This window comes from Aquarana catesbeiana, linkage group LG01 (assembly GCF_042186555.1).
Source record: "Aquarana catesbeiana isolate 2022-GZ linkage group LG01, ASM4218655v1, whole genome shotgun sequence".
NCBI lineage: Eukaryota > Metazoa > Chordata > Amphibia > Anura > Ranidae > Aquarana > Aquarana catesbeiana.
Window position 1 is genome coordinate 991,627,820 of NC_133324.1, and position 13,109 is coordinate 991,640,928.

The 13,109-nt window shown below is 46.2% G+C and overlaps 1 protein-coding gene across 1 annotated transcript; it reads left to right on the plus strand.

Moving 5' to 3' along the window:
* Positions 1–244: 244 nt before the first annotated feature.
* On the plus strand, positions 245–8,750 carry LOC141129282 (endonuclease domain-containing 1 protein-like). The gene is made up of 2 exons (XM_073617223.1): positions 245–544; positions 8,211–8,750. The coding sequence occupies exons 1-2, from the start codon at positions 245–247 to the stop codon at positions 8,748–8,750; spliced, it is 840 nt and encodes a 279-aa protein (XP_073473324.1).
* Positions 8,751–13,109: the final 4,359 nt, after the last annotated feature.

The following is a 13,109-nucleotide window of genomic DNA, read 5'->3' on the forward strand; positions in this document are numbered from 1 at the left end:
TGAGGCATTGAGGGCCGAGTGCAACGTGGCTGAACGAGAGGTCACACAGGTAAGAGCCTGAGATTCTATTTTCTGATAGATAGGACTTGCTGTGTTTTTCTCCACTATACACACTTTGAAGGCGGTCAGGGGTGGTGGGAACCATTTCTGTTTGTTCATCTGTTGTTTGATCTCCACGGCGTGTTCATATATTTCTTTCACACTTATGAACTGACCACCAGGCTTCACACCTTCACGTAGAACGATGACTTGCCTGAACCTGTCTCTGGTTCTTCTGCTCTTCTGTTGTGGGGCGTCTTGTGAGGTTCTCCAGCACTTTACAGATGTACCCAGCTGCAAGAATTTCTTCTACCAGGGACAGGAGCCACTGGGGCTTTCCTCCAATGCCACGGCCAATATTTGCCAACGCCTGGGAGGGAACTATTATTATGCCACCCTATACCATCGCTTAGCTCGGGTACCTATCTATTCAGCCTACATCCTGGAGGTCTCCACCACGTCCAGGCCTGACCTCTCCTCCAGCAATTGGTACCTGGAGCCAATGGTAAGAATAGGGACACCATAAGCAGATCTGAAGTATTGATGGGGGAGGGATGTTCACCTTTATATGACTTTGAATGTAGAATGTAGAGTCAGGCTAAGGATGGCTGTAGACAATGACAGATGAGGACCCATCCATCCTCATGACATCTACCTGTACTCCTGGGACTTACCTCCCCTCCACAGACAAATAATTTATTACTGAAAGAAGGGAACTGTTAGTCATCATCACAGAAATCTTCCAGCATGATGGATATCTAATAAAAGAGAAGCCAGGGGTACAGAATGGAGGGGGGGTGGAGGAGAGACCAGAGTTATCTGACTGAGGGCTGAGGGGACTAGTAATAGTGAGATCTAATTGTGGAGTAATAATGGAGGGCTTCATGGAAAATAGCAATAGTGGAGTCTAATTGTAGAGTAATAATGGAGGGCTTCATGGAAAATAGTAATAGTGAGATCTAATTTGTGGAGTAATAATGGAGGACTTCCTGGAAAATAGTAATAGTGGGATCTAGTTGTGGAGTAATAATGGAGGACTTCATGGAAAATAATAATAGTTGGATCTAATTGTGGAGTAATAATGGAGGACTTCCTGGAAAATAGTAATAGTGGGATCTAATTGTGGAGTAATAATGGAGGGCTTCGTGGAAAATAGTAATAGTTGGATCTAATTTTGGAGTAATAATGGAGGGCCTCATGGAAAATAGTGATAGGTGAGTATTGTAGAATAAAAGTGGAGGAGCCATAGAAATTAGTAATGGAGGAGTATTATAGAGTAATAGCAGAGTATTTTAGGGATAACAGAGGTAACATTTTGGAAGTATTAGAAATGAAATGCTGTAATAGAAATGGAGAAGGGCTCATGGAAAGTAGTCATGGATAAGTACAATATTAGTGGAGGGGCCATGGAAAATGTTGAAGTATTATAACACTGGAGGGCTTCAGGGAACCTAGTTATAATATTGGAGGATTGTAGAGTAATAGCTGAGGGATAAGGTGTACTGGTAACAATACTGTAGTATTATAGAGTAATAGAGGAAGGATGAAGAATACTTGCTCTAATAATAGAGTTTTGTAGAGTAATAGGGAAGGGATCATAGGGAATGAATGCCAATAGAAAAAGAGTATTGTGGAGGATAAGAGGTGGAAGAATGGAGTATGCTGGAGTAATAGAGGGGAGGAGATTGAATACTACTAAATATAGAAGTAATAGTGGGGGGCTTTGTGGGAAATTGTAAAAGTAGGGTATTGTAATTGAGCATGATGAAAGAATGACAAGTGTAGCATGAAGAAGGAATACTCAGTGTATTAATGGGGTACGTTATATTGGAATAGTAAGGGGGGGGGGGTCATGAACACTAGTAGTAATAAAGGAGTATTGTAGAGTAATACTTAACATATGGAATGGGACTAGTATTAATATCAGTGGAAGCTCTTGGGGGAGGGAAACCAGTAGAGGAATTGGCAGAGAGGGGTGGAGGACACTGAATGGAGACCAGTAGAGGGATTGGTAGAGAGGGGTGGAGGACACTGAATGGAGACCAGTGGAGGGATTGGTAGAGAGGGGTGGAGGACACTGAATGGAGACCAGTGGAGGGATTGGTAGAGAGGGGTGGAGGACACTGAATGGAGACCAGTGGAGGGATTGGCAGAGAGGGGTGGAGGACACTGAATGGAGGCCAGTGGAAGGATTGGCAGAGAGGGGTGGAGGACACTGAATGGAGACCAGTGGAGGGATTGGCAGAGATGGGTGGAGGACACTGAATAGAGGCCAGTGGAAGGATTGGCAGAGGGGTGGAGGACACTTAATGGAGACCAGTAGAGGAATTGGCAGAGAGGGGTGGAGGACACTGAATGGAGACCAGTAGAGGGATTGGTAGAGAGGGGTGGAGGACACTGAATGGAGACCAGTGGAGGGATTGGCAGAGAGGGGTGGAGGACACTGAATGGAGGCCAGTGGAAGGATTGGCAGAGGGGTGGAGGACACTGAATGGAGACCAGTGGTGGGATTGGCAGAGAGGAGTGGAGGACACTGAATGGAGGCCAATGGAGGTATTGGCAGAGAGGGGTGGAGGACACTGAATGGAGACCAGTGGAAGGATTGGCAGAGAGGGGTGGAGGACACTGAATAGAGGCCAGTGGAAGGATTGGCAGAGGGGGGTGGAGGACACTGAATGGAGGCCAATGGAGGTATTGGCAGAGAGGGGTGGAGGACACTGAATGGAGACCAGTGGAGGGATTGGTAGAGAGGGGTGGAGGACACTGAATGGAGACCAGTGGAGGGATTGGTAGAGAGGGGTGGAGGACACTGAATGGAGGTCAGTGGAGGGATTGGCAGAGAGGGGTGGAGGACACTGAATGTAGGCCAGTGGAGGGGTTGGCAGAGAGGGGTGGAGGACACTGAATGGAGACCAGTGGAGGGATTGGCAGAGAGGGGTGGAGGACACTGAATGGAGACCAGTGGAGGGATTAGCAGAGAGGGGTGGAGGACACTGAATGGAGGCGAGTGAAGGGATTGGCAGAGAGGGGTGGAGGACACTGAATGGAGGCCAGTGGAAGGATTGGCAGAGAGGGGTGGAGGACACTGAATGGAGACCAGTGGAGGGATTGGCAGAGATGGGTGGGGGACACTGAATGGAGACCAGTGGTGGGATTGGCAGAGAGGAGTGGAGGACACTGAATGGAGGCCAGTGGAGGGATTGGCAGAGATGGGTGGAGGACACTGAATGGAGGCCAGTGGAGGGATTGGTAGAGAGGGGTGGAGGACACTGAATGGAGACCAGTGGAGGGATTGGCAGAGATGGGTGGGGGACACTGAATGGAGACCAGTGGAAGGATTGGCAGAGAGGGGTGGAGGACACTGAATAGAGGCCAGTGGAGGGATTGGCAGAGGGGGGGAGGACACTGAATAGAGACCAGTGGAGGGATTGGCAGAGAGAGGGGTGGAAGACACTGACTGGAGGCCAGTGGAGGGATTGGCAGAGAGGGGTGGAGGACACTGAATGGAGACCAGTGGAGGGATTGGCAGAGAGGGGTGGAGGACACTGAATGGAGACCAGTGGAGGGATTGGTAGAGAGGGGTGGAGGACTCTGAATGGAGGCCAGTGGAAGGATTGGTAGAGAGGGGTGGAGGACACTGAATGGAGATCAGTGGAGGGATTGGCAGAGAGGGGTGGAGGACACTGAATGGAGATCAGTGGAGGGATTGGTAGAGAGGGGTGGAGGACACTGAATGGAGACCAGTGGAGGGATTGGTAGAGAGGGGTGGAGGACACTGAATGGAGACCAGTGGAGGGATTGGTAGAGAGGGGTGGAGGACACTGGAGATCAGTGGAGGGATTGGCAGAGAGGGGTGGAGGACACTTAATTGAGACCAGTGGAGGGATTGGCAGAGAGAGGGGTGGAAGACACTGACTGGAGGCCAGTGGAGGGATTGGCAGAGAGGGGTGGAGGACACTGAATGGAGATCAGTGGAGGGATTGGCAGAGAGGGGTGGAGGACACTTAATTGAGACCAGTGGAGGGATTGGCAGAGAGAGGGGTGGAAGACACTGACTGGAGGCCAGTGGAGGGATTGGCAGAGAGGGGTGGAGGACACTGAATGCAGACCAGTGGAGGGATTGGCAGAGAGGGGTGGAGGACACTGAATGGAGACCAGTGGAGGGATTGGTAGAGAGGGGTGGAGGACTCTGAATGGAGGCCAGTGGAAGGATTGGTAGAGAGGGGTGGAGGACACTGAATGGAGACCAGTGGAGGGATTGGTAGAGAGGGGTGGAGGACACTGAATGGAGATCAGTGGAGGGATTGGCAGAGAGGGGTGGAGGACACTTAATTGAGACCAGTGGAGGGATTGGCAGAGAGAGGGGTGGAAGACACTGAATGGAGACCAGTGGAGGGATTGGTAGAGAGGGGTGGAGGACTCTGAATGGAGGCCAGTGGAGGGATTGGTAGAGAGGGGTGGAGGACACTGAATGGAGACCAGTGGAGGGATTGGCAGAGAGGGGTGGAGGACACTGAATGAAGACCAGTGGAGGGATTGGCAGAGAGGGGTGGAGGACACTGAATGGAGACCAGTGGAGGGATTGGTAGAGAGGGGTGGAGGACTCTGAATGGAGGCCAGTTGACAGACCTCCCTGCCACTACATAGGTTGGATTTCACATTGATTCTCCGTCATTGGTTGGTTGTAGGGATGGTCCCGATGTTTGAGTCGAACATCGGGTGTTTGTTTGTTCGCAGGCCAATGATGGCTTAGGTACTTAGTGTAGTTTGCAGTCAGTCAGTGATATATATATATATACACTGCAGTTCAGAGTCTATAGTGCAGTCTGTATAATATATATATAATACAGTTCAGAGTATATAGTGCAGTCAGTATAGTATATATAATACAGTTCAGAGTATATAGTGCAGTCTGTATAGTATATATATAATACAGTGCAGAGTATATAGTGCAGTCAGTATAGTATATATAATACAGTTCAGAGTATATAGTGCAGTCAGTATAGTATATATATAATACAGTTCAGAGTATATAGTGCAGTCAGTATAGTATATATATAATACAGTTCAGAGTATATAGTGCAGTCTGTATAGTATATATAATACAGTTCAGAGTATATAGTGCAGTCTGTATAGTATATATATAATACAGTTCAGAGTCTATAGTGCAGTCTGTATAGTATATATATAATACAGTGCAGAGTATATAGTGCAGTCTGTATAGTATATATATAATACAGTTCAGAGTATATAGTGCAGTCTGTATAGTATATATAATACAGTGCAGAGTATATAGTGCAGTCTGTATAGTATATATATAATACAGTTCAGAGTATATAGTGCAGTCTGTATAGTATATATAATACAGTTCAGAGTATATAGTGCAGTCTGTATAGTATATATAATACAGTTCAGGGTATATAGTGCAGTCTGTATAGTATATATATATAATACAGTGCAGAGTATATAGTGCAGTCTGTATAGTATATATATAATACAGTGCAGAGTATATAGTGCAGTCTGTATAGTATATATAATACAGTTCAGAGTATATAGTGCAGTCTGTATAGTATATATAATACAGTTCAGGGTATATAGTGCAGTCTGTATAGTATATATATATAATACAGTGCAGAGTATATAGTGCAGTCTGTATAGTATATATAATACAGTTCAGAGTATATAGTGCAGTCTGTATAGTATATATAATACAGTTCAGAGTATATAGTGCAGTCAGTGTAGTATATATAATACAGTGCAGGGTATATAGTGCAGTCAGTGTAGTATATATAATACAGTGCAGGGTATATAGTGCAGTCAGTGTAGTATATATAATACAGTGCAGGGTATATAGTGCAGTCTGTATAGTATATATAATACAGTTCAGAGTATATAGTGCAGTCAGTGTAGTATATATAATACAGTGCAGGGTATATAGTGCAGTCAGTGTAGTATATATAATACAGTGCAGGGTATATAGTGCAGTCTGTGTAGTATATATAATACAGTGCAGGGTATATAGTGCCGTACAGAGTATATAGTGCAGTCTGTATAGTATATATATAATACAGTTCAGAGTATATAGTGCAGTCAGTGTAGTATATATAATACAGTTCAGAGTATATAGTGCAGTCTGTGTAGTATATATAATACAGTTCAGAGTATATATTGCAGTCAGTGTAGTATATATAATACAGTGCAGGGTATATAGTGCAGTCAGTGTAGTATATATAATACAGTTCAGAGTATATATTGCAGTCAGTGTAGTATATATAATACAGTGCAGGGTATATAGTGCCGTACAGAGTATATAATATAGTGTATTGAAGTGGTTAAGGGGAACCCTATGACAGAATTAAGAAAAAAAACAGCGTGAGGTCCCCCCAAAATCCATACCAGGCCCTTCACCCTGGCATGCCAGGGTGGGGGGGACAGGCGAGCTCCTGAACCATACCAGGCCGCTTGCCCTCAACATGGGGAGGGTGCTTTGGGGTCCCCACCAAAGCACCTTGTTCCCATGTTGATGGGGACAAGAGCCTCTTCCCGACAACCCTGGCCATTGGTTGTCAGAGTCTGCAGGCGGGGGGCTTATTGGAATCTGGAAGCCCTCTTTAAGAAGGGGGCCCCCAGATCCCGGCCCCCCCATGTGAATGGGTATCAGATACATTGTGCCCCTACCCATTCACCAAAAAAAATATCAAAAAGTAAAAACCACAATAGACAGTTTTTGACAATTCCTTTATTAAAAAAAGAAAAAAAAAGTGTCCCGCAATGTCCATCCATCTTCAATCATGGCGCCGACGGACCCGAAAAATAGAAAAAAATAAAAAGCTCCGCCTTGATGGCAGGCGTCCCGCCGACTGCTGTCTCTTGGCTGTGACAGCTCTTATATAGGCAAGGGCGGGGCCACCCAGTGACGTAACCGAGTGACCCCGCCCACTTCTGACTTCATGTGAAGAAATTGTCAAAAACTGTCTCTTGTGGTTTTTACTCTTTGACACTTTTTATGGTGAATGGGTAGGGGTACAATGTACCTGATACCCATTCACATGGGGGGGGGCGGGATCTGGGAGCCCCTAGTTAAAGGGGGCTTCCAGATTCCAATAAGACCCCCGCCCGCAGACCCCCACAACCACTAGTCCAGGGTTGTCAGGAAGAGGCTTTGGAGACCCCAAAGCAACCTCCCCATGTTGAGTGCATGTGGCCTGGTATGGTTCAGGAGGGGGGGGGCGCTCGCTTGCCCCCCATCCTGTCATTCAGGTTGTGTGCTCGGATAAGGGCCTATTATGAATTTTGGGGGGACCCCCACACCAATTTTTTTTTTAATTTTGGCGTGGAGTTCCCCTTAAAATCCATACCAGACCTGACAATACATTGCAGCTGCGAGCAAGATTAAATGACATTTTTTCCTTTAGAAATGTAATTTTGCTGCGGCATGTTCTATACATCGCACAGATGTGCCACTTTACAGGCAGAATAAGGGGACCCCCCAGACATGATATTTAAAGGAATATTTCATTTTTATTGTTTCACTTTAAGCATTATTAAAATCACTGCTCCCGAAAAAACGGCCGTTTTTAAAACTTTTTTTTGTATTGATCCATGTCCCCTGGGGCAGGACCCGGGTCCCCAAACCCTTTTTATGACAATAACTTGCATATAAGCCTTTAAAATTAGCACTTTTGATTTCATGTTTGTGTCCCATAGACTTTAACGGTGTTCACTAGAACTTTTTGCCTGTTCACAAGTTCTGGTGCGAACTGAACTGGGGGGTCTTTGACCTATTCCTAGTTGGTTGGATGTCACGTTGATTCTCCATCATTGATTGGTTGGATGTCACGTTGATTCTCCATCATTGATTAGTTGGATGTCACGTTGATTCTCCATCATTGATTAGTTGGATGTCACGTTGATTCTCCATCATTGGTTGGTTGGATGTCACCTTGATTCTCCATCATTGGTTGGTTGGATGTCACCTTGATTCTCCATCATTGGTTGGTTGGATGTCACGTTGATTCTCCATCATTGGTTGGTTGGATGTCACGTTGATTCTCCATCATTGATTAGTTGGATGTCACGTTGATTCTCCATCATTGATTGGTTGGATGTCACGTTGATTCTCCATCATTGGTTGGTTGGATTTCATGGTTATCTTCTTCTTCTCCCCACAGCTGGCGGGAATTGGCCAGAAGGACATGCTGCAGCCATCGAATTCTGCGATGAGTATCGAAATGGATGACGTAATAGAGAGTCAGGCTGTGAATGATGATTACAGGAACTCTGGTCTCAGCCGTGGACACGTCAATCCCAGCATGCACCACAGCTCTAGTTCCCAGCTCTCCACATTTACCTACACCAATATGGCGCCCCAAGACGCCACTTTTAATAGTGGGACCTGGAACGTTTACGAGACCTTCCTACGAGACAAGATCCTGTCCACGTGCAGCCAGACGCACATCCTTAGTGGTGTCATCGTCTCCGGATTCAATCCAACTAAAGGAAAGTGGCTGAGGAACCGTGTCAACGTGCCAGACTTTTTCTGGAGTGCATTTTGCTGTGTGCATAGAGATGGCACGAAGAGAGTTGAAGGAAGACTGGGCCGTAATAGCAGTCCATATGATACGGTGACCAAAACCCTCCCAGAACTGGAGGAGATTCTGAACAAAACCTATGAAGGACCCGTGATACTGTTCAAAAATGGCTGCCAGTGATCCTTCCATGTGGGGGAGGTCCATGGGGGTGGGGCGTTCTCTATGAAGCAACCCACAATACAATGTCCTGACTCAACCCATGAGGATTCCCTTTATGTTCTGTGATCATCTCTAATAAATTCCTTCAAAGCATCTCTTCATTATTTCTTGGTGTTTCCTCTCCATGAATGTATGACTTATGTGTTAAAGGGCCACTCCACCCAGAACTGATATCTCATTGTAAATCCCCGTACACACGATCAGAAAATTGGACAAAAAATAAGCCCCTCGTATAAAATTGGATTCTGAATCACCATCCTGTGCTGCCTTTTGTTTATTTTCCCACGTGTTTGAGGGGCCGGTCACCACTGCACCTACTGGAGGGGACAATGGGGTGGGGTTCATCTATTGCTATAATTACCCTGGTGTTAATGTACAAAATATGGAATGCAGATAAAAAACTAGATGGGAATCTTCTACCCTACCAGATATTCTCCTATCTGGGGAAATGACAGGCTCCGAGAGTTATCTACTCTTCAGGGCTTTGAAAGATGGTAGAAAGCAGTGGTGACCACCCTAGTTCAACTATATGAGAATAGCCATCCTAAAAATGATGAGCAGTTGAGGACAGAGAACCCCCTACAGCCATGGGGGATTAGCAGTTCCTTCAGTTGCGTCACGTGCTACATGTCCAGTTTTCCTCAGGTGAGTTATTCCCCCCCCCCACCCCCTCTCCTGCCTGGGATAGAATTGTGCAAGTAAAGTCATCTAATGGACTCATTTCTGTAACTTATATGGTCCTTTTAGAAATGTTTTTATTGAGGTAGTGGGGTTCCCCAGGGTTCTGTGCTGGGACCAATCCTATTTAATTTGTTCATAAATGACCTGGAGGATGGGATAAACAGTTCAATCTCTGTATTTGCAGACGATACTAAGCTAAGCAGGGCAATAACTTCTCCACAGGATGTGGAAACCTTGCAAAAAGACCTGAACAAATTAATGGGGGAGGGGCGACTACATGGCAAATGAGGTTCAATGTAGAAAAATGTAAAATAATGTATTTGGGTGGTAAAAATATGAATGCAATCTATAGACTGGGGGGAGAACCTCTGGGGGAATCTAGGATGGAAAAGGACCTGGGGGTCCTAGTAGATGATAGGCTCAGCAATGGCATGCAATGCCAAGCTGCTGCTAACAAAGCAAACAGAATATTGGGATTAAAAAGGGATCAACTCCAGAGATAAAACGATAATTCTCCCGCTCTACAAGACTCTGGTCCGGCCGCACCTGGAGTATGCTGTCCAGTTCTGGGCACCAGTCCTCAGGAAGGATGTACTGGAAATGGAGCGAGTACAAAGAAGGGCAACAAAGCTAATAAAGGGTCTGGAGGATCTTAGTTATGAGGAAAGGTTGTGAGCTCTGAACTTATTCTCTCTGGAGAAGAGACGCTTGAGAGGGGATATGATTTCAATGTATAAATACCGGACTGGTGACCCCACAATATACAAATACCGGACTGGTGACCCCACAATATATAAATACCGGACTGGTGACCCACAATATATAAATACCGGACTGGTGACCCCACAATATACAAATACTGGACTGGTGACCCCACAATATATAAATACCGGACTGGTGACCCCACAATATACAAATACTGGACTGGTGACCCCACAATATATAAATACCGGACTGGTGACCCCACAATATATAAATACCGGACTGGTGACCCCACAATATACAAATACTGGACTGGTGACCCCACAATATATAAATACCGGACTGGTGACCCCACAATATATAAATACCGGACTGGTGACCCCACAATATACAAATACCGGACTGGTGACCCCACAATATACAAATACCGGACTGGTGACCCCACAATATACAAATACCGGACTGGTGACCCCACAATATATAAATACCGGACTGGTGACCCCACAATATATAAATACCGGACTGGTGACCCCACAATATATAAATACCGGACTGGTGACCCCACAATATATAAATACCGGACTGGTGACCCCACAATATATAAATACCGGACTGGTGACCCCACAATATATAAATACCGGACTGGTGACCCCACAATATATAAATACCGGACTGGTGACCCCACAATATATAAATACCGGACTGGTGACCCCACAACATATAAATACCGGACTGGTGACCCCACAATATATAAATACCGGACTGGTGACCCCACAATATACAAATACCGGACTGGTGACCCCACAATATATAAATACCGGACTGGTGACCCCACAATATATAAATACCGGACTGGTGACCCCACAACATATAAATACCGGACTGGTGACCCCACAATATATAAATACCGGACTGGTGACCCCACAATATATAAATACCGGACTGGTGACCCCACAACATATAAATACCGGACTGGTGACCCCACAATATACAAATACCGGACTGGTGACCCCACAATATACAAATACCGGACTGGTGACCCCACAATATACAAATACCGGACTGGTGACCCCACAATATATAAATACCGGACTGGTGACCCCACAATATATAAATACCGGACTGGTGACCCCACAATATATAAATACCGGACTGGTGACCCCACAATATACAAATACCGGACTGGTGACCCCACAATATATAAATACCGGACTGGTGACCCCACAATATATAAATACCGGACTGGTGACCCCACAATATACAAATACTGTACTGGTGACCCCACAATATATAAATACCGGACTGGTGACCCCACAATATATAAATACCGGACTGGTGACCCCACAATATATAAATACCGGACTGGTGACCCCACAATATATAAATACCGGACTGGTGACCCCACAATATATAAATACCGGACTGGTGACCCCACAATATATAAATACCGGACTGGTGACCCCACAACATATAAATACCGGACTGGTGACCCCACAATATATAAATACCGGACTGGTGACCCCACAATATACAAATACCGGACTGGTGACCCCACAATATATAAATACCGGACTGGTGACCCCACAATATATAAATACCGGACTGGTGACCCCACAACATATAAATACCGGACTGGTGACCCCACAATATATAAATACCGGACTGGTGACCCCACAATATACAAATACCGGACTGGTGACCCCACAATATATAAATACCGGACTGGTGACCCCACAATATATAAATACCGGACTGGTGACCCCACAATATATAAATACCGGACTGGTGACCCCACAATATATAAATACCGGACTGGTGACCCCACAACATATAAATACCGGACTGGTGACCCCACAATATATAAATACTGTACTGGTGACCCCACAATATACAAATACCGGACTGGTGACCCCACAATATATAAATACCGGACTGGTGACCCCACAATATATAAATACCGGACTGGTGACCCCACAATATATAAATACCGGACTGGTGACCCCACAATATACAAATACCGGACTGGTGACCCCACAATATACAAATACCGGACTGGTGACCCCACAATAGGGAGAAAACTTTTCTGTGGAAGAGAGTTTAAGGCAGCAGCGACAATAGATAGATACATGAACCTATCGAAGATTGACGGGTGCAGGAGAGAGGGGGCGGCACACCTGCACCATCTATGGACGCACAGCCACTGCTTACATCAATCACTTCATCACGAAACTGAAAGCCATAAGTGCAGCCTATCAGTCCCCATCAGTGCCCATCAGTGCTCATCAGTGCTGCATCATCAGTGCCCATCAGTGCTGCCTCATCAGTGCCCATCAGTGCCGCCTCATCAGTGCCCATCAGTGCTCATCAGTGCTGCATCATCAGTGCCCATCAGTGCTGCCTCATCAGTGCCCATCAGTGCCGCCTCATCAGTGCCCATCAGTGCCGCGTCATCAGTGCCCATCAGTGCAGCCTATCAGTCCCCATCAGTGCAGCCTATCAGTCCCCATCAGTGCCGCATCATCAGTGCCCATCAGTGCTGCCTCATCAGTGCCCATCAGTGCCGCCTCATCAGTGCCCATCAGTGCCGCGTCATCAGTGCCCATCAGTGCCGCGTCATCAGTGCCCATCAGTGCCCACTCATCAGTGCCCATCAGTGCCGCCTCATCAGTGCCGCCTCATCAGGGGCCACCAATGCAGCCTATCAGTGGCCACCAGTGCCGCCTCATCAGGGGCCACCAGTGCAGCCTATCAGTGGCCACCAGTGCCGCCTCATCAGGGGCCACCAGTGCAGCCTATCAGTTTCATACTATCACAGCTTAATAGTGTATGTGAGTTTTGTTTTCAGCCTGGAGCACTTTGCACATTCAGTGGAAGTTCATGTCCCGCAGAGTTTGCCTTGTTTTCAGCATTCATGAAGCACTTTATTCCATATCGATC